This window comes from Pogona vitticeps, chromosome 5, assembly GCF_051106095.1.
Source record: "Pogona vitticeps strain Pit_001003342236 chromosome 5, PviZW2.1, whole genome shotgun sequence".
NCBI lineage: Eukaryota > Metazoa > Chordata > Lepidosauria > Squamata > Agamidae > Pogona > Pogona vitticeps.
In genome coordinates this window covers 22,126,955-22,150,220 of record NC_135787.1, presented here as the reverse complement: position 1 = coordinate 22,150,220, position 23,266 = coordinate 22,126,955, and the positions used below count along the sequence as shown (strand labels likewise).

The 23,266-nt window shown below is 39.5% G+C and overlaps 2 protein-coding genes across 2 annotated transcripts in view; one reads left to right on the top strand and one right to left on the bottom strand.

Annotated features, from left to right (window-relative positions):
- The window catches only part of LOC110085335 (sodium/hydrogen exchanger 9B2), a 24,127-nt gene extending 15,309 nt beyond the window's left edge, over window positions 1-8,818 (top strand). The window contains exons 9-12 of the mRNA XM_073001857.2: window positions 122-271; window positions 1,282-1,390; window positions 2,573-2,709; window positions 3,604-8,818. Coding sequence (XP_072857958.1) covers window positions 122-271; window positions 1,282-1,390; window positions 2,573-2,709; window positions 3,604-3,834 — 627 coding nt within the window. The 3' untranslated portion in view covers window positions 3,835-8,818. The remainder of the gene's footprint in view (window positions 1-121; window positions 272-1,281; window positions 1,391-2,572; window positions 2,710-3,603) is intronic.
- CISD2 (CDGSH iron sulfur domain 2) lies at window positions 6,759-23,266 on the bottom strand. Its single transcript, XM_073001856.2, has 3 exons — window positions 22,843-23,266; window positions 9,962-10,176; window positions 6,759-7,883 (listed from the first exon to the last, which is right to left on the bottom strand). Exons 1-3 carry the CDS (start codon window positions 22,943-22,945, stop codon window positions 7,794-7,796), a joined length of 408 nt encoding a protein of 135 aa, XP_072857957.1. The 5' UTR covers window positions 22,946-23,266; the 3' UTR covers window positions 6,759-7,793.

Sequence of the window (23,266 nt, the reverse complement as noted above, 5' to 3'; positions counted from 1 at the left end):
CTGTAACTTGTCCTTCCAAAGCGATGATGCCGTGAATGTCTGGTCTGTCACGTCCCAATATTGTTCTAGTGATTTTTAATCATTCTTCAATGTACGTTTCCCTTTTCTTTTCTGATTCTAGACAGCACTTGCATGGAAAAGAACATTCTTCGTGATGGGTTTATCTGCATTTAGTCTTTTGGGAAGCAGGATTTTTAACATACATGGATCTGGTGGTCTCTGTACAATTATCTTTGCATTTCTGGGAGGGCTGGCATGGGGTGATGAGAAGGTAAGTACTGTATTCAGTAAACACACTACTGAGAACTCACAGTTATTCAGAACAGTTATGTGAAACGGATTAGATGTCAGTAGGAGATATTTAAAGTATAACTGGTCATTCTCATTTTCCACAAGTCCAGGACATATATTCCCATCTCTAAATTTTAGATGGTTGTATCTGCTGCCTTGACCTAACCTGGGGAAAAAGACTTAGGAAAATGTTTTTCTTTTTGCTTTTACTGTAAAATACCAATAAAATTTAAAAATAACAACTTGGAAGTGTAGTGGATGCCAGACTATTGGAAAGCCTTCTAAACACAATAAACCAGCCTCCTGGAGGATACTAGCAGATTTTTTGTATATAGGGGAGTTCTAGGGGATCACGACTGGGGCCCAAGAGAACTGTGTCTGGCCCAAGAGGCATCTTTTGTCCTTCCAGGTTTAGGGCCCTGATGCAGGAAACATGATACATATACTGAAGCTGGCTTTTGCATGAGCAGTGCTTATGCATTTCCTTATCTGAATAATGATGCTTATTCAGGCTCTGTTGAACAAGCTAGATGTGTCTTTTGATGTAGCTATGAGATGCACTACATTCCACCTCCAGTCACTGTTTGTTGCATGGAACTAGAATTGGAGAAAATCCCAGTGAACTGATACTGAAACTTCTCTACAGGTTTGGGAGAGATTTGTGTGTCTGAAATAAAAGATGGACAAATAAACAATAAAACCAAGAGAATCAGCTGCCAATCTGCAGAAACTTCAGCTTTTGAAATAGTGTAGATTCAGCTAGCATCGTGATTATCTTGTAAACTTTGTTATGTTTTGGAGAACAGAAAGTTTAATAACATTTGGAAGGTACCAATACCTCTTTTTCAAACAGAAGAAGAATCAGGGTAGAACAAACAAGGTAGTATCTTGATTGAGTCAACATTTTTAACCTGTCACACAAGCCATTTCCTGTAGCAGTAACACCATCTTTTCCTGTAACATTGCATATGCTTACTCTTTGTTCTGCAGAAAGCTGTGGAAGAAAAGGTTTCAGTGGCTTGGCATATTTTTCAGCCCTTTCTGTTTGGCTTAATAGGAGCCGAAATATCTGTTATCAGTCTTGGAATTAAAATGGTTGGTAAGTCTGCTAAACAACAACTGTGAAACTGAGAGATGCTGTGGTTAGCTTACCTTGGCAAAGAATTGAGTATTTCTGGAAATACTGAAGCTTTCATTCTCTCATAATAGTAATTTTTAAAATTAAAAAAATTGTAACATTCAATTAAAATCTAATTGGGAGCTGATCAACTATCTTGTTCTCAATTGCCTAATAATCAATTGCTTACAATTGCTGATTAAACTGAATGATGTAATACTATTCCATGATAGACAAGGCATTTTATGGATGGCAGATTAGAAAAAGTAATTTTCAGTACGCTATGCTGGCTTCCAGAGGCAGCATGAGAGAATTCTAGAAAAGGCAAAAGCTAGATTGGTGTTGTTACACATGGGATGTCTTTCTGTTTTGATTGTCTTTTTAAAAAATTATTGTGAAGCAACAGAGCTGGCTCTTTGTTAATCTTGCTCAGGCTGATTAGGAGGACTCTTCCTTTGATTTTCTTAAAATTTAATAGAAATGACTTTGGAATAAAAGGTCTGAATGTAATTACTGGCAACATAAATCTTAGTAAACACACTCACCTTATTTTTAAAAAGAAAAATGGAATATGGGTTAAAAATAAATATAAAAGTCAATGAAAGACTGTAAATTACTTTCCTTCTGCAAGTAGTCAAAGACCTTTCTTTTCAGGCAAGCTTTCCCTAAGTAAATAGCTGCTGAATGTTTTTTTAAAAAATGGATTGTTGTACAGTACCTTACTGCTTTAAGTGTGTTTTGGTGTTGCTTATGTTTTTTGGTGTTGTATTAATTGATCCTTTTAATACTGTACATTCATTGTTGCTAATCTTAAACATTGTCTTTCAATTCCTATAAGCCACCTTGGGCCCTTTTTAAGGGGAAAGGCGGGTTTAAAATATTTTAAAATAAATAAATAAAATAAATAATGGTCTTATTTGCCAAAAACAAAGGCATCCAGAACTTGGAAATATTGTTCGTACTACAAATCCCCGAATCCCCAAACAGCCACACTGTAATTTAAACATTGGGCTTTGCAAGCTGCATATCTTTCATTGGATAACTGCTTATATTGAATTGGACCTCATCACACCAAAGACAACTCATGCTGTCTGTTGTTCTATAATGGAAGAGGGAACTTGCTTTTTTCAGAAAGGAGTAATTAAGTATCTGTTTTTGCCGCAGGACTATGTTTGGCTACTTTGGGTCTGGCCTTAGCAGTACGAGTTATTGCTACTTTTTTAATGGCAACTGCCGCTGGTTTTGATTTCAAGGAGAAATTGTTTATCGCACTAGCATGGATCCCCAAAGCAACAGTCCAGGTAAAGTACACCTTCAGAAGAAGCCTGTGCACATACCAACTGTGCACCGTAGTTTATTAATGTGCATAGGAAGGACACCACTTCGATTCTAGGAAGCAACTTGGAAAACAATTGCCTTATAGTACCTCATTCTTTATGTCCTTCCTTTCTTGCTTCAAATCTCTTATCATCACTCTTTATGCATAAGAACTACAGACTGTGTACACAAGCTCCTATTCCTGCATACAAAGCCTGCACTTCCTTTTTATCCCTTCTGTACAAATCCTTGCCTCTTTCCTATTTTTCCCTGAACTACACTCTAGTGATATACTTGCAAAGTCAAGATCGAGATTTCTTCATACATTTGCAAACCCATTTTAAAACCTGATTTCAAGCTGGGGTTAAGAAGGTAATCCTGAGTAACACTGATTCAAAAATCATACTGTTGTGATAAAAACAAAACAGAGAAAAGAGGAATTTACAAAGGAAGATGGTGTGAAACCTGTGAGATCAGCCCAAAGGCCTGTCCTTATTCTGGTGCCAATCTGATGTCCTTCTTCCTTTCCTCTTGACATTGTTCCTCGTCCACTTTGGAGGCAAGTACCCTCTGATCCTAGAGATGGTGGCTAGTTATGGCAACTAGTAAATGATGACTGCTGTAATTGCAGCCCCTCTGTCTTACCCCCCATTATTCAGAGAGGAACCTTCCTCATGCAGAAAAGCTTTTGGCACAAGGTCTAAGTGGCTAAAAAGGGGGCTGGGGGAGGCTCTCTCTGACTAGATGTGTGCAGATTTGTAGTTTTGGACTGCAGTTCCCAGAATTGGCCAGGCAACCAAAAACACAAATCTGCATACCTCTACCCACAAATTATCTTAGGCTCCAAGCCAGCGTCATTTTCTTTATCTTCTCTGCAGGCTGCAATTGGTTCTGTCGCCTTGGATACAGCACGACTATATAATATTGAACAACTACAACAATATGGCTTGAGCATCTTGACAGTAGCATTCCTTGCTATCTTGATCACAGCCCCAACTGGAGCTCTCATAATTGGCCTGACAGGACCAAAACTTCTCCATAAAACAAGTGGTTCAGACAGTGTGGAAGATAGGACCCAAAAAGGAAAAAAGCTACGATCACCAGTTTAAAGAAGTATAAGTGGATGGCCAAATATCATTCTGTTGGTATTCCCAGCTTTAATTAGCATGTCCTCTAATGGTGGGCAGACATCAGAAAACCTATGGAATGGATTGCAGGTCCTGCTAAAACAGCAAAGTTGAAAAAGAAATAGTTATATTAAACCAGCATCCAAGATTCTAATCTTTGAAAATAGGACTTTGGGAGGAAAGTGTCCACAAGTGAAATGGATAACTGACAGTTGTCTGATTCAGGGAAACAAGTAACAGCAGGAGAACAGAAAGCTTTCAAGATGGCCCTTGAAGTAGCTAGGAGTAAATAAGGTGATACTGGACTAACTGTGAGTAGAACCAATACTGGAAATAAGTAAGAGTGGGAGCATGGATTTTGGAACGGACGGCAAATGTTCCAATTCTCTTTAATTTCTCTTCAGTACACAAGGCAGTTATGTGCTCACCATGGATATATACACTCACTCCCTGCACCTTCCAATGTTAATTTCCCCCTTGTTGCATTTTTAAAACACAAACAGTCCAAACAAGCGTTATTAGTAGTGGAAGTGGTAAGATTTAGCAAATGAAAATAACAAAAACCATTAAGATGCACTGTTGGCTGGACTGCTGTGATCTACTGACAACCAAGCATATGATTCAACAAAACAAAAGTTCTTGTGTTTTCCCCCTCTAAAGAATAAAATACTAGTAGGCTTTGGCAAAGTATGAGTTTCAGAGCTACACACAAACCTTATAATTCTGTCTTTCATACCTGTGATTGTGGTACTGTGTCATTTTATGATTTTGACACCACATGTGTCACCTTTCGGAAGGCTATTTTACAGAGAACAAAATGGATTACTCCATAGTTAAGAGAAGGCTAAAGCTATGACTGGGATACTTACAAATTGCCTCCCACTTGCTTACATGTATCCCAATTGCCATAAATCCAACAGTTTCAGGTTGACATGTGGCTCTTCTTTGAAAGCTATTGATTGCTTTACAGGACCAAACATCTGCCAATACTCGGCTTTATACTCTAGTCCCAGCATTTTTAAATGGCTGCTGGGTTGTAATGCTTACAATCTCATCCCTGCCAACTGTATGAAAAACAGAAATATAAAAAGTTGTCAAATCTGTGTTTTTTTCTACTGTGGTGAAAAGATGAAAAGATATTACAGTTCAATGTTTTTAAAACTGTTGTACACAGGTACATTACTTGAAAAATGGCACAAGAGAAGTCCTTGGATCACATTTGCTGTCCGAAAGATTATTATGGAAGTTTCAAAAGGCAACTACTACCATTTCCCAAACTCTAAACTTGCTTCTACCCTTCCTGCTCCTCTGCCCCAAAAGCTGCATCAATTATTGTTGTTGGCTTTGCATAGATACATTAAAAAGGGCCAACTATTCGTGATGAGGAACAGTCAATGCTAATAATTTGCACTTTATATTCCTTTTCCAAGATATTTCACTAGGGGGAACAAAAGGCTCGGATATGGTTTAGTTTCCTCCATTTTCCTCCTGTAAGATGTCTTCAGTCTTTTCAACATATCCAGATCTGACTGCCTGAGTAGATTTGTTTTAAATAGAGGTTGATCTTCCATAATCATTTTCCAAAACTAGGGGCAAAATTAATAATTCTACCACCTTTGTAAGGTGCAAAAGTGCCATGGAACCAGGTTTTTTAATCACACTGGGATTCATTTCTCTATCAAACCAAAGACACCATGTTGCTACAGGAGGCTGCACTGTACCACCTTTCTTTGAAGTGCCTTCCAGCTGGGAATTCCTGAAAAGGTTGCATTTCTTTATTCCACTGTACACTGCTATCAATTATAATTTGATTTGTTTTCCCCTTGTGTTATTCCTACTTCATGACAAATTTGATATTTGATACTAAAAAAAATTAAAATGCTTTTACAAAGATGCAGAGTGCTGCAATATTCAATGGTATTATATATAAAACTCTCAGTCTTTCTTAACAGGAGTTCCTTTCCATTGAGAGACTGGAATGACTCACCTATAACATATCTTAACAGTTGTTTTGGAACTAGTGAATGAATGTATCGAGACACAACTAACCTTTGCTTTTAATGTGTGGTTTTTTTTTTGATAGGGTGAATAGTTCCCACAGTAGTTGGATTAATTTTTAATAAAAGTGTTAGAAGCAAGTTTTCCAAAGACACTTTTTGGGATACCTATCTGAGAAGAAAGAGATGATGGAAATCAGGTCTCACTTCACTGCTATCATGTGGACAGAAACAGTATCTCAATGGGTTTAGAGTTTATATCATTGTCAGTCCAAATTTGGTTGATCTTTCTGTGGCAGCAGATATTTTCCATAGCATAAATGAAGTACAATGCAAATCTTGACTATTATGGTTGTGCATCAAATTTGGAACTAACTATATAGTCAATGCGGGAGTCAGTGTGGTGTAGTGTAATAAACTGAGCTTCAGGCTATGACTCAAGAGACCTAGGTTCAAAACCTTGCTAACACAGAGACTCATTTGAACATGGCAATGGTACACCACCCCTTGAATATCTTGCACAATTCAAAAACCCTACTATGTACAAGTCAATTCTGACTTGATGGCACATAGTAACAACAATATGTTGGCTGTATAGGCTCAAGAAGATCACAACAACCTGTGCAAGTCTCTTAAAGGAAACAATCTTAGGACTGTGCATAAACAGGACTAGACAAGCTTTAAGTATCTTGTATTCTTCTTTTCAAACATACTGATATGAACACTTTTTCTTTGGTGTGAGCGCTAGTCTTAATAATAAGTTTCCACATATCATTTTATATAGGCAAGCAGCTAAGTAGCACTCCAGATTGTGCAAATAGACAGTGCTGATTTTGAATCTCTGTGTCCCAACACTGTAACATGAATTTGATATTCAAAAGCCTTTAAATCAAGTATTAGCCATTAGAATTATGAAGTACAGTCTGTATTAAAAATCAGAAAATAGACCAGCACTCAGATCTACAGTATTAATGTAAATCAGCTTACAAGTATGTTCTCAATCAAGACTCTCAAAGACAAGTAATTCTGTTAACAACCCCTCCCCCCACATACATTCAACTTTCATATTTTCAAATTGTTATATCTCGACAAACAACAGTGACTGACCATCTGCAGATTCCTGAACCAGCTAAGACTTAAGCCAAGACTGTCCATCTGTAAAAAAACCTGTAACAATAGTCACTATGGTAAGAAAAAAATACATTCTCAACAGTCTCAAAAAGCTGTACTTCTGAGAGTTTTACAGTCCAGGTCATGGCAGTTCAAATGCTTTTAAGCCTGTTTAATTCTGTAGTGTAGATGGGTCTATAAACAAAAGAGACATAAACGCTCATAAGGTGAGGAGTCCAATCCATGAAGCACTTTGGTCCTAGGGGTACCAGTTTATCCAAGGCATTGCTAAACTCTTTCCAGAAGCAAACGAGCCAATTTTCAGCTGTTTTCCCCCTCCCTAAGACTGAAAATTGATTCCCTCCTATAACAAGGAATGAGAGTAAAAGGAGTCAAACCAGTCCTGGTGTCAGTTGGAATCCTCTTCTACTACACACCTGGAGTTATCACTTACAGGAGAAGATATGTCACGTCTGCCTCTGCAAGACCAGAGCTTTGCTAAATAGCACGAGGGGGGCAATCCTCTCCTTCTTGTGGTCTGTGGGAGGCATTCTTGGTCTACTGCATTCTTGCTTAAGAGTAACTTTTTATTACAGATTATTTTACAGGTCTAGGAACAGAAATTTTGTTATTACAGTGATTTACTGGGGTTTTTCAGTTATGTTCAACATAATTTTTCAGACCATACAAAATATCCCCACATAGCTAACAGTCAATAAATCTAAGTTGACCTAGAAAGATATCAAAACTCATATCTATAGAAATTATTAGGCTGAAAGCACAACCACATATAGGTATAAGTAGACTTCCAGTCATGGTTTATATAGGTAGTTGCTAGACTTCTTTCTTCTTGAGTATTAATGGACCCACATTGTCTCCTGTTGACTCATTATGCTTATTGTGAGAGCCATCGCAGGCAGGGAACTGAAAAGGGGAAAAAAAGGTAGGTAAGATTATTTTTTGAACATACTGGGGTACAAAAATGTTATGATGATTTAGAAAAGTTTTACAATGATAACATATTCAGCTACTAACTTAACATTTTGTGCCTTCTTGATCGGTTACTTGTTCCACCCTCATCACTGGTTATCAACTACTAGACAAGGCAGCATGTAATATATGACCCGTTGAAGTTGTTCCTATACATTCTTAGAACTTTTGTTTCAGTTATATAGTTTTTTGGTACAGATCAATGAGTTGCCAATAGCAGTACCATCTGGGATCTGTTGCTAATCAGTGACCTGCAGTCAACATCCTGCACGTTGTAAAATAACCTGCTGGAGAACAGCAGCTGTAATGCTAAAGCCAATGAGTACATGCCACTTATTTTTTATATCCTTCCTTTTCTTTTCTTGGTTCCACTTCTGATATAATGAAATTATCATGTAGAATGTTACATGCAACACATATCAATATTTTTTGTATCCAGGTGCAAGAATAATTGGGACACAAATGCCCTGTCCAAAGAGCATGGTAAAGAAAATTTGACTAGGATTTGATGCCCAGGTTAACCAATTGTTGTTTATGACTGGCTAGCAGAACAAGATGCTAAGAGTTAATGTAGGTTTGCCAAATGTGGTTTGCCCTAGCTGCATTGGGAATGCTGCCCAACCTGACCAATGATAATTACTGTGTCCCATCTCCAGAGACTTTTGCACCTGGAGATATAACAGCACAGTAGATGGTAATTAAAATGAAAAGTTTAAATCATAGTTGTGTTCATAATGATGGTTAGTGGAAACCTCAATTTATCCTATAGGGATGACAAACATGTGACCCTCTGGTTGTTGAGGTACTACAACTCCCATCAGCCTTCACTTTCTGCCAACAATGCCCATCTCCACTGTAAATAGGACAAAGAGAACAATATCTACACAAACAAATCAATGGACATAAATCAGACACGAGGAATGGCAACACACAAAACTGTTTCACATCATTTAAATTTACCAAGACACCCCACAGACAAGTTGAAAGTGGACATCCTAGAAAAAAAGAAACCATAGGAAAAGAATCCAGAAACAGCTGAGATAGAATATATATGTGTGTTAAGGCACACATATCAAAGGACTTAATACAAGCCAAGGTTTTTTTGGGCACTACCAGATATACATACTAAAAATATTGTACTGTACTGCATCTCACAGATAATTTTCCTCCCTCAATGGATTCACCTTAGAAATTTCTAAGGTAAAATAAATTTTACTCTGTGGTCATCCATTGCCTGGGTCACTCACACACTGATTACAAAGAACAGCTTCTAGAAAAGTTCATAAATAGCCCATCTAATTACCATTTATGTTACTCTACCATTATTATTTTACCATTGTTAATTTATGGCAGGGTTCTCACATTTTTTACAGCACAAAAGCTTCTACAAAAGACCCGCATATCAAAGACACTATCATCACCCTTGGACTTTCTCACCAACCAACCATGATCTCTGTATTGCTATCTATACATTGATGCCATGTATTAGTATTTGCCATTTTATTTCTTCTTTTATGCTCTTATGTCTGATGAAGCAGACTTGTCCATGCAAGCTCACATAAAAAATATAAAAGGTAGTCTTTAAGGTGCCCCTATGTTTTTGTCTTTTTTTACTTTTTAAATTTTGTTTTCACCTATAATACCAGGAAGGAGAGAATCAATATATTTTACAAGTCTGCTATTGGCAGATATTTGTGAAGTCTATGCAACTGAGGTATAAAATGCATGTTTCCTTATCCCAAAGCTCTTGGAACCATCTCACCAGAGTATATTGGGAAATGCTGTTTGAAATATTTTATCTCATTATGGAGATTTGGGCATATGGATATCTACCGGTATCTGAATGACTAAAATATGTGTGGCAAAAATGTAATGGAAACCAATATTATATGTGCAACAACATACTGCATTGTTATGACAATTAAAAGAAACAAATGTATCACCCAAGATACAAAACAAAGCAACAGAGAAAAAACCAATAAACCATACAGCAAAGCAATAAAATAACTCACCGTTTTTGAGCGCCAGCACCTACAATATACCGCCTTAGTGTGACACAAATCCTCAATGTTGATTTCATTCACTACTTTAGGGTTCTCCTTCTGGATCTTGAGATTAATCAAACTATCCTTCTGTTGCTTCTTTTTCGGAAAGAATGGGCGAATAGCAAGGTATCCCAGCAGAGCAAGAACACCCAGGAAAGGCAGTAATCGCAGCCATTCTGAAACTGAGAACATGCCACATACATATTACAGAAGTGTATTTACTAACATGGACAGTCTTCAATATTAGCTGTTATCAACATAGTTACTAACTGTTCAGTGCTTTTACTCTAAGAACTAATCTATTCTAAAAATATTAATACACAAAATGCTGATTACTCATTATTATTAGTTAAATTTATGCCCTTTCTTTCCTGCATTGAAATATTGATGGTCTCTTCTCTACATCATCTTCTGAACAATCTTGTGAGGTAGGTTAGGTTAAAAGAGTTAATGTCCAGCCCAAGGTCATCCGTTGAGTTTCATAGCTTTATAGGAACTTGAACCCAGACATTCCAAATACCAGACTAACACTTGACCACTACATGGAAAATGAAACATCAACAAATAACAACCACATGTCCCACCAGATATCACTTCATTCTAGTTCCCAGTGCACTGCCTCAAGCACCATCCAAAAGTAATGCAGTAGCATAAAAATCTCCATGTCAAGTGGCATAGCAATGAAATAGCCAGTGGTACCCTATAAGGTTGTGAGAAGTCATTACAAATATGAAATCTAATGCATTTGTAATGCTGACATGGGTGCTTCATTTCAAGCAATGTCCAGGAAAACAACATGGACAAAATTTTGCACCAGTACTAGTTTCAGTATGGAGCTGGTCTTCGTAAGTTCCCCTGCCTCATCAAAGCTGATGGTTGATACATTCCACTTTTCTTTTGTAAACGACATTGCCTGTCCTCCTCATAGTAAAAAATACCCATATCATGAACACAAAAAAGAACAGTTGAGATTCTGAGATCTGAAAAAGATGGACAAACCATATAAAAATCTTCTTGTAACAGAAAGTGTTCATTTGTCCTGAAAGACCTAAAAATGCTAAGGGGTGGAAACACAAAACTTTGCACAGTCTGTACTGATTTCCCAACAATCATGAGTGGTTAGGTTATATACCAACTGGTCATATAAGCTTGGAGTTATACTCTAGATCAGGGGTCCCCAACCTTTTTCACCCCATGGACTGGCTGGGAAGGCATGGCACCCCCCACGCTCGTGCACACGTGCGAACAAGCACATGTGCATGTGCAAACAGTGGTGTGGCACCTGTGCAGGTGCACACATGCTCGTGCGCATGCACAAATCAGCTGTGCGGGGGTGAGTGCGGGGGGGGGCGGGAAGTCTGTCTCCGCGGCCCGGTCCAGCTCAGGCCACGGACTGGCACCGGACCGGGGGTTGGGGACCTCTGGTCTAGATTACCTTTCCAAAAGATGAGCATGAAAAAAAACCCAAGTTGGGCAAGGGTAAGAAAGGCAATACAGCACTGTAGTCAAACTACAATGCTGAATGAGTGCCATGGTAGATAGAAAGAAACCAATGGAATAATGGGAAGGAGGATGGAGAGGAGAGAAGGGAGTGGGAGGGGGATGAATGGCAAAGGCAGTCCATTTGCTAGTACATAAACTGAAAAGGAGAGAGATGGTGAGTTAAACCTCATAATATGCGGGTTCAGCATGAAGTCTTTGAAATGTACCTTAGTTTGTTGCAATAAAACAAATATGACTTATTGGGCAGTAAATAAGATCAAACTGCTTCTATCACTACTTCAAATGTCATTTGCCTTCCTCCAAATATCTTTTCCACAGTTTCCAATATCTTTCCTAGAGTGTCTTTTTTTATTATTGTATCATGTTATTCTGTAGGCAGGAACTGGAACATTTCAGTTTTTTTTACAATGCCACAGCATTGCAAAAAATATTTATGATGTTGATCTACTTTACACTGAAGACAGGCAATGTCATGCAATGTATGTTTTGGTGCAGTCGGAAAATGGTCTTATGTAACGGCCATAAATGAGGACAAGACTGGACTAGATGCATTACATTAGTTTCACTTGAAGGTATATGCTGGATACTTTCTGCTGGCCCAAAAACTATCTGTAAAATAGTCACAGTGATTAGGGGCAATCTGCAGTTTCTGTGGATGTTTACTGAAACTCAGGTGAATTATAAGCTACACTAGTAGTCCCGAGAGTGAAACAGTAAAGGTAAAGGAAGTAGGAAGACTTTGTCCCCCTTCCCTGTGGGAATCCCAACTGTTTCATGCCAACCTACTTTCTCCTCAATCCTATAATGCAGTTAAAGAAGCTCTATTAGTCTGCATTTCCTCACTGTCGGAGGAATATGTGTGAAAATATAAGGTCACCATATAATTTTGTATAAACTTTTGACTTCCTAGGGAATATTAAAGCAGGCAAGCTGCCCTAGTATTTCTGTTTGGCTTGATCTCATGTTCATAGGCCAAGGACAAAAATGATTATTGCACTGCCAGCTTGAGAGGCTTCAAACTGCTGTTTTCCTGAAGAAGTGAGACTTTGCTGACAGATTCTCAGAACACTGGAGCCACCAAAAATTCTCAAGCTTACAGAAGGTTTAAGTGTGATGTTGCATCACATGAACCTCCCAAGAATTTCAGAAAGCAAAAGATGGGCTAGAAAACAACCACGGCTTATCAATCTTTTAAAGTCAATTAGACATACACATAAATTCCAATTTTTTTATTTGGACATGGACAGGACTTATTTGGACATGGACAAGCCCATACACATTCACATGCTCACCAGAACCTCTGTGTGAAATACTAAGAGTTTCCAAGAAGCTGAGCACTGAATATGCAAAACTGTCTAAGAAGCAGGCTCCTCAGTCCTGTGAGCGAACATGGAGCATAAGGGCTCCGTGTCTACCCTAACAATCTTGGAAACAAAGGAGATTTCTGCTTCTGCAAGGGCTAGAAGGATTCTCCTATGTGCAAGCCACAAAGAACGCAGAAAAACAGGTGGAAGTGGCTCATATGCAGTTAGTTCATAAACAACAGAATACAAGTCAATATGTTAATTTTGCATTACTCTTTAGACCATAAAACTTTATCCACTGCAACATGTATCTCATTTGTATAATAGTAAGGGACAAAAATCGTATTCACATTATTTTAATACTTATGACATCTGTTTCTAAATGAAACTTTTTGTTCTTTTTAACTGTATTGTAAAGGCTTTGAAATGCAATCCAGGGGAAATAGTGGCATGTAATATAAAAAAATTAAAAATTTCAAGATGGATGTAAAACTCAAGGTTAGCGTATTTGTATGGTAAAAGGGTATATTTAATGTAGTTATCTTGTTTTATCTTTCAAAAACATTCTTCTACATGAATTTGGGGGGGGGAAGTGGGAGGAAATATGGAAGAACTCTGATTTTTTATATAATCAACGTGAAAATAGAAAAGGGCAAAATGACACAACAGAAGGGAAAGGACAACCTTCTAAAACCCTGAATACACCAACAACAGAAAGACATATGAATGCAGATAGATATTTTCATCTTTATTTTATAATGCATAGCTCACTCCTGAAACACACTGAGACCATGTATCATCATGAAATTTTGACCAATGACAGATTTATTCACTCACTACTCTTTTATTGGCCTATGAATTTTAAAAATGCCTAATGCAATCTGCCTTTAATGCAATAAAAATAATTTTAAAATAATGCATTGGTAAATCAAGCTATATAAGGACGTCGTGCTGCTGCGGGGTTAAACCGCAGAAGACTCTGTGCTGCAAAGTTGGAAGACCAGCAGTCATAAGATCGAATCCACATGACGGAGTGAGTTCCCATCGCTTGTCCCAGCTCCCGCCAACCTAGCAGTTCAAAAGCATGTAAAAATGCGAGGAAATAAATAGGTACCACCACGGTGGGAAGGTAACGGCGTTCTGTGTCTAGTCGTACTGGCTACGTGGCTTGGAAACGGGGATGAGCACCGTCCCTTAGAGTCAGACACGACTGGACTAAATGTCAAGGGGAACCTTTAGCTTTACTTCAAATCAAGCTATGGAATTTTCCATAAAACTATGAAGCAGTATCTTATACAGGGGTGGCAGGGTCGAAGGGCTATCAATTAAGCATTCTCTCTGCTCTGGCAGTCTGCCCACCACGTGCCTAGTCTTGCACTGCTTGCAAGATCTGTCATGTCATGAGGGGCTGCTGGAGTGATGGGAGAAACACACAATATCCTTCTGCTCCGCATTCCTTGAATAGGATGCCCAGCTGAGGTTTTTTTTAACTCATCCTTTCTGATAGTACTGCTATATGTGTCAAAGCAAAAACAAAACTCCTGAATATCCTTGCAAGAAAAGTAGCTTCGGGCTAGCAATGTTGTCCCAATGTTCTCATCATGAAGGACTCTGTACAGTGGACCCTCAACTTACAGACGGCTCGACTTACAGACTTTTCGAGTTACAGACTTCTCTGGCTGCAAAATTTAGGTTCGACTTGCAGCCAGAGAATCGACCTACAGACCAGAAAAAACCCAAAATGAAACAAAAACGGAACAAAAACGGCCATTTACGGGATTAATCAATTTTCAATGCATTGTAGGTCAATGGAGACTCGACCTACAGACTTTTCAACTTGCGGCCACTGTTCAAATACGGATTAATTCCGTAAGTAGAGGGTCCATTGTAGTTCCCTACTGTAACTACATTCTCAATTATAACATATTAATAGAACACACCAAACAGAGATCGCTCACCAGTCTTTCCCAGATGTTTATTTTGTGCTATTTATTCTGCTATATTCATAATTTTCATGTAATTTATTCTGCCGCACTCATGCAAGCACTGATGAGACTCAGGTAAGCCTTCCGAACTGGGTCCTATTCTACTCCAAGGAGTGCAAAGCAAAACAGTTGCCATTGTAGACAGATGATATATTCATTTTCACCTTCCCTTCAATATTTTTGTACTACTCGCTAAATAATCTAATAAACGGCAGGTAAAGTAGAAAAACATCCTATGAGAACTTCTTTTGTAGTACTGAACTTAGGTTCTGCTTCCATGAGGTAATAGAAACTAACTATTCTAATTGTTTTGTGTCAATAAGTGGCCAACAGAAAAAAACTTATGCAGACTCCCCAAAGTATTGTGTTGAAAGCCTAATTTTTAAAAGAATATTTAAAATATACAATGCAACCATCAACTGGGCAGATGAGGTCATTGCCTTTCAATCCTACCACACCATTCAAAAGAAAAAGAACTCGACAATAATTAAGTGATCCAAATTTTATGTCTACTTGATCTACTCAACCAGATAATGGAGACAGCAGAACACACTGAACCCCTAGGAAAAATCAAAACTTAACCAACAAAGCATTAAAATTAAAAGAATCTTGAACAATTGAACTCAGTCCCATTCTCCTGGGATCAATCATCCTCCATAGCTTCAGACTATCTTGAACACATACTGTGCTTGATGTGGTCAGTATGGAGGAAGGGAGCACAGCAAACAAATAAAACCATTATCTGACATGTGTAAAGCAACAAACTAGTCCTTGCCAGCTAGAATCATAGACATCAAAGAACTAAATGCAATGGCTCACAACGGGCCAAAGTAAAAACTTTCCTTAGAGTGTTACCATGTTTGCAAAAACGGGCTTGGGGCAGACTGAGACTTAAGGAAAAAAAGTAGTAAATTTGCATCAGTTCACATGGTTGAACTGATGTCAATAATAAAAATAAAAAAATAATATTCAGAAGCAGACTTAATTTTCTATATTATGGAGTAAGTAAAAAACACCTTTCATCAATGGACCCTGTTTCAAATTTCCAAGGTCCCTCCCTTGCTAGGCAGTGCAAGAGACAGACTGCTAGATTGTGACTGGGTTCAAGACGAACTCCCCTGATACCAAAACTTTTCTTTCCCACAAGAGACACAATTTCAACTTTTAGAATGTTGTTTTTATTTAACAACGAGTAGAATTACTTCACCACCACCTCGATTGGTTCATCAAAAGAGGCCAACAGGCCAAATTTGCTTACAGAGTCCTTCGCATTTCAGGTGTGACCAGTCATTTCCTGGTCACACCAAACTGGCATAAGCATGAGCCCCCCCTCTTCCACTCAGTCCCATTGTCCTGGGATCAGTCACCCTCCATAGCTTCAGACTATCTTGAACACAAGATTTGTCCCTGGCTTCTCTTTCCAATCTCTTCTGTTCTCTTTGCTTTCTCCCCCCCCGCCCCCCACTTCCCATAAGAAGGCTTAGTGGGAATTCCCTTATTTCTTTCTTTGGAAGAATAAATGTGACCCATTCACCAGTCCATGGGTGCGCCAATACAACCTGCTATTTATTTTCATCTATTTTCTTGGGCAGCTCTGGATTCACCTCTTCTCCCCCTTCTACTACCTCCCTTTCCTTATAGTACTTTCTTCCTGTTATCTTTAAGTCCTCCTCCCTTCTTCCTTCCCAGGCTTTTTCATATCTGTCCCCTCCCCCTTCTATAGACTTCTCCATCTCACTAATTCCCCCTTTTTCTATCTCCCAGTATCCAAATGAGGGTTCTCATTTCTGTCTTCCCTTCCCTTCAGGACTTGTGGCATAAGGAGGGGAGTCTTTCCCCCAGTCATATGTTACCATGTCCACCAGCGAGCTGCTTGTTTCATATCAATTGGTGTTAAGGGAAGAGGATGGTGGTTCACTGGTGGGAAGGCCCCCAGCCTTGCCTCCTGTGTCACACAGACTAACAATCTAACCCTATTATCTGTCTACTGCAAGCAAATGAACTTTCTACCTAACCCAGAATGTCAGTTCTTCATGTCAAGGCATGTTAAGCAAAGTACTGACAACAAACCAGCCAAGAGTATAGCTTAAATTTTTATTTTCCTTTCTAGTGTCTGTATTTCAAAACATAGTTTCTAGAAAGTGTATTTCGATATGCTTAGACATGTTCCTTTGGCCCAGTCAGAGCCCCTTTGCAGAGGTCTGATAAAACTGTGTACTTGTTAGTTCCAGTTCAATCAATTATACCAGTAAAAAAAGCACAGTCATCATGACACTGTAGAGTACACTTCAACAGAATTACTGAGAATATGAACAGGAAATGAAACAAGGAAAACCTAGTCACTATGCAAGACAATGCTAATTATTTATTTCCTACCTCTTTACCTTTTCATCCACAAGAGCTCAACTTTTAAGGGCAACTGTATTCTCCTGAGAATTTCTTCTCTTAAATTTAAGGTCTAGTATCTAAACATGGTTGCTGGGGGTGGAGGGAAAAGTGTTGTGGGAAGAAATCACAATTTCGCATGTAAGAGTACCTATATAAGATACTACTTCAAATGCCATGTTTTATATTCCTTCTCTGTGTTAACGCAACTACAAGGATAAAAAAACAGAGATGAACTTATGATGATATAGTTCCAGCTGAAGTGCAGCTTAAGACTATATTCTGAATGAATGTTTATCTGTGACTAAGCATCACTGAACCCAGTGGGGCTTAGTTCTAAGTAGACAAGTTCCATGCTTCAAAATAAAAATGTGCACTACTGATGCAAGCAATACCATCTGCTCTAAGAAGCGGCTGACACTCTTCTAAAGATACATGTGAACATGATGGGTATACTGGATTGCTGATCTATGTGCTAGTGGGGTTTTTTTTTGCTCATGCACATGCCTCTTCACAAGTTGCACTTAAACCAAGAAATTTGTAATAAACCATAGTTCCTTATTTCATCCAAACTGGGGGGGAAAGACTAGCACCTGTGGAAAAAGACGTGACATTAAAGCATGATTCATTACCAAATTCAAATGACCTTTTATTATCCTGGCTTTTCCAAAACTGTCAATCACAAATGGAAAGGTAGATACTTCTGTACTTACAAATCTCAGCTTAATCAGCAATAAGATATGATAATCCCAATACAACCAGTGAAAAAACCATATATAAATACAGTACTGTATATTGACTGAATGGGACTTGCTAAGCTAATGCTTATGTAATTCTCACTCATCCACCAGGTTTACGTTAGTTGTAACTACCATTTAGATTTAGCTCCTTGCATTCTGTAGGTTTTAATACTGCAGTAGAAAATATCAAAAAGAAGGTAATATTGCATTTATGTTTTGATTTGGACTTTCCACAGGTTACCCGATGTGGGAGGAGAATACTTGACTGGCCAGGTCTTTGGTTTGATCCAGCATGGCTCTTATCACTGTCTAAAGATGGGGCAAATGCCTTGTTGTATAGCACAAGCAAACTAGCTAGGGTTGGCTCTTCAACAGCCTTGGCATTCACATTAGCAATGGGACGCCTTGCTGGGGAGTTTCAACAAATAGCTGACTATGCCAATCACTGATGTCAAGAATTTAGCTCAAGAACTGAATGGTGCTGAGTGGGTTACAGAGGGGGAAATGAGGCAATATAGTAGAAATTGGACTAAATGGAAGTGGGGGCGCTCACCACCTTAGTACATGCGCTCGTAATCTCAAGATTAGACCACTGTAATGCGCTCTACGTGGGGCTTCCTTTGAGGCTGCTGCGGAAATTACAGGTGGTGCAGAATGCGGCGGCCAGACTACTTAGTGGAGTGAAAAAATTCCAACATATTTCGCCCACTCTGGCCGCATTGCATTGGCTGCCCATCAGGTTCCGCATCGACTTCAAAGTGCTAATGCTTACGTATAAAGCCTTAAACTGTTTAGGGCCTCGATACCTGGCGGAGCGCCTTCTCCCACCAAGTTCTACCCGGGTCACACGGGCGAGCCAGGAGGTGAGGCTGAGGAGCCTAACGCCGAGGGAGGCCCGGAAAGAGAAAACAAGAAATAGGGCCTTCTCGGCGGTGGCTCCTCGCCTGTGGAATAACTTACCTCCTGACATTCGCGGAGCTCCCTCGCTGGGCACTTTTAAGAATCTATTAAAGACCTGGATGTTTCGGCAGGCCTTCTCATAAGACTATTTTTGATTTTCTTATTTCTTTATTGTCTTTTTCTTTTACCTGTTTTTGTAATTTGTTGTTTTATTCTTATTGTATTTTAACTTTGCTGTAAGCCGCCTAGAGTAGTCTTCGCGACTAGATAGGCGGGATATAAATAAAATAAATAAATAAATAAATAAATAAATAAATAAATAAATAAATAAATAAATAAATAAATAAATTCTCCCCTCTATTAAAATTGCCCTCTTACTTTTTCTTTACAAATGGACAAGTAAGATTACAGAAATGACTGTGGCTGAAGTCAAGAAGGACAGGCAAAACAGCATTCCTTTTTCACTCTTGGCCTTTTTTCCTCTGGCCTTCAGGTTCTACCTGACCTATCTAACTGGTTTCTAACTCCGTTAGCCATGAAGCACCTACACAGCAGTTATAATTATGGAAACTGAAAAACGTTTAGACTGACTAGCCAGTTCAACCTGCAAACTGGTCAAAGCTGAAGGGGAAATGGAAATATTAATTAGAGATCAAAAGAAATGTTCTGTTTGTTTTTCCCCAAACAGATCCAACTGATAAATGCATAATCTCTGTTGAGAACTTTTAGTGACATACACCAAGCAAAAAAAGATACAAGTAATCTCTCCCCCTCCTCCATGGATATAATGTGCCCACATGACACTGCTCTCACTCCAATTAACAAAAGGTGAAAAATGTACTCATAATTCAAAAAAACCAGGAAATGGCCCAATATTGCTGTACAATATCCTGCCTGTGTTTCCAGCAGGGAAAAGGATGCCAAGCTTTACATAGCTAAGGGCAGCCTGAATGCTGACAACACCAATGGAAACAATCAAGATGATCTACAGTAGTGGTCACCAACCTTTTTGAAACCAGAGACTGGTTTAGTTGAAGACCATTCTCCCAAGGTCCGGGGAGGGGTACTTGTTATGCAGTAGGTTGTTGGAGGATAGCTTTGAATGAACTCATAAAGGAAATGGCAAGCAGGAGCACGTGGTGAGCTGCAATTGAAGCTCTGCCTCCTGTTAGATCAGCAACAACTTAGAACCTAGTAGGAATGCAGGCTCCCATTAGATTCTAATGCCACAGGTACAGCTGCACCAGGAGGGGAGTGGGAAGCAAAGCTCTACCTTCTATCAGATCATCAGCAGCATAGGAGCACACTGACAGAAGGCTAAGCTTCACCTCCTGCTCGCTGCTCATCTGTCCCGGCAGCCCGGTACTTCCAAGGCTGTGGACCTGTGGTTGGGGACCCCTGATCTACACAATATCCTCTTCTGCTCACTAGACTTCACAAAGTGGAATACCAAGGGAAATCCCAGAAGCTGACTCCTTTTTTCATCTCACCCAACACAAAGCAGCTGTCAACACTGTTTTTCAACAACTTTCATTTTCATATGTAAAAATTTAGATTGTGAGTTCCTCGTAACAGGGATTTTTTTCTCTTGTTCTGTGTAAACTCATGTATGTTGTTGGCACTAAACAAACAGACGGATAGAATCATCACATGCACTTATCTATAGTGAAAAAAATCACTGAATTGCACTGGAAATACTACTTTGTTACAAATATGCACTGAAAAGAAAAAGGGAACAGACGCCCATTTACCACAAGTCCCAATGTTCCAAGAATGAAGAAACACTCAGACCAATATATTTAGTAATTCTGAATAAGTTTCCACTGAAAGTCAGTTGTGCAACAGTTATTTGTTTACTACAGTTGTCATTCACTACATAAAGTTACCTTAGGAAGCTTAAAATAAATAACTTTAGAAATAATTTAGACAAAAAAATAGAAAATAATGAAAGCAAAAGCAACACAAAATATAAGAATACATGCGCTTTCATGCTATCCATTGCTAAACATATAGATTTCCTTTGGTACTAATTGATAATTTCAATTAGCTGTGTTGATTTATTTCAGCAAAATCAACATAACCCTGTTGAAAGCATGAACATTAACTAATTTATTGTGGTATAAATTTTTGTTTACTAGAGCCTTCATTAGGTTAATCTGCATCTGATTAAGGGAGATGTAGTCTTCCAAATCTTGTGTCATAACAAATTTGCTAACCGTTAAAGTGATAATATACTCTTTGTTGACTTTAACAATACTGAAAAAAGGGAGGAATCCAGTGTTTTGTTTTATTATGAGCACTATAACCTAGTCAAGAGCTTGAGGGGCTACTGTTATTAAACTACATTATGCAAACATAGCAAGTGCATTTTCTTGAAGGACATGAAAGTAACAATGTAATGCATGTGTGTAACAGTACAGCTCTATACCAAAAAATAAGCATACAGTAACCCATAGCAGTTAGTATAACTTTGCAAAGGACTGGAGTTTTTGAGTGGATTTTATTAGCCAGCAGGACTTAAATTTTATATAAACTTCTACTTCTATTACCTTACTAGCTGAAATAATGTGAATGAGAAATATCTGTCTTCTATCCCACATGAACATTTACATGTGGTCACAATTACATTAGCAACACACAGAGACAGATAGGGATGGGAAAGCCTGATAAAGAGGGACATGAAGGTTATGCAGCTTGGAAGAATGCTGGAACAGAAGAGATCCAAAGTATGATTAGAAGGAAACATGAGCAGGCAGTAGTGCAACAAGGCATTTTTTTAAAATAAGTATGGGGTGAGCCACACCTAGTATTCCATACTTTACAACTCTTCTAACTCAAATGCTGTATCAAAAAGGCAATAACAAAAAAACCCTCTCAATATGTGGAGTTTAAACTCACTTAAGCCATGGCTCTATCAAGACTAGCAACTGAGTTTGCTTTCATAGCCCTATTGCTGGAGACACTTATTTGGAAATAAAAACCATTTTTAATAGAAAGTGACAATAAAATGAGGTTCTGTAATCCAACTATCTGCCCCCTGACCATAAAATGTTTGTTCTTTACTTCTTAAAAAGGGTTCACCCTGCAGTTAGCAGTGTCAGCCACAGCACGCCCTGGCATGCCCATGCTGGTCCTGAAGCTGATGCCAGGCCTGTCTGCTGTTCTGCCCAATATCTGTTACTTTGGGGCTGATCATGGGGGGGGGGGGGGTTGGGCTGCAAGACTTTGCCCCCTCCATCTAATCTGCATTAGTATGAATGGAGTCTGCATATATATGCAAATACTGTATAATTCCAATGTAAAAATCATTACCTAGAAGCAAGTAGTTCCATGAGTGTGCGCACAGTTGCACAGAGGAAACAAATATATGGAGTCTTGTAGATATTACACATACTGTACTTTTTATTTGGCAGAAGCTTTTGTGGACCATAGGCTGCTTACAAATGCATCTGAAAAAGCAGGCTACCGTGTTAGATAGATATACTCTGAAGTGCCACAAGATTCTTGGTAGTTTTTACTGCAACAAACCTAACACAGGATTTTGGAACTTGAAGACAGAAAAAGTTGGAGCACGATCCTTTGAACTAAAAGGAGCCTAATGCTGACTAGATAGTGCTGGCTTTTACTGGGGGGGGAGGACTAAATTCTGGATGCTCTGGAAAGCTAACAAATTGCTTTTGTGATATTTGCAGTGCTAGGACTGAGGATAGTGCAGCGGTGAGGGAAAGTATCTGCTTCACTTACCAAAGTAACCGGGCCGGCTTGAGGCGTTAAGCGCCCCCCCCCCCTTTTTTATTTGGATGTGAGGGCGACGCCTCAGGCAGTGAATACTATATATCTTCGCCCGGCCCTCCACGTGTCCTTCAGGGAGGCTGAAGAGAGGCTGCTGAAGAAAAACTGGGCTCATCCCTCCAACCGCCCCCCCCGAGCAAAGGAAAGACGAGGAGCTCCCCACTTTTTCCTCACATCCTGCCCCTTCCCGCCCCACCCGTTTGCCCTCCCAAATCATCCTTGTCCCCCCCCCCACTAACCTGTCAGCTTGAGAAAGCCACCGACGCTCTCCGGCAGCGGCAGGCGCTTGAGGTACGCCGGCAGTTGCACTTTGATGATGCGGGCTAAGCTGTCGAGCACCATGGCGCCGAGAGTGCGACCTCACAGGCGGCAGAGCGGAGGGCGCTGCGGCGGCGGCTCGGCTACCTCCTGCTTCCGGAGGCCGCTTTCATGCCCGCTTCGACTTTGCCCTTTCGCTGCTTGGGCCGCTCTTGCTCTTTCCCTCACACACGCTCATGGAAAGGCCCCCCCTTTTTTCCCCCGCAACTGAGCATGCGCGCACCTGGCGCGGAGGCTGAGGGCCCGAGGCCGGCTCTCCCAGAGGAGGAAGGAAGGATGGGCCTGGGCCGAGGCCGGCCTCCTGCGCTCTCGTAACCTCCGCGGCCGCTGGGCTTTCCGGGCGTC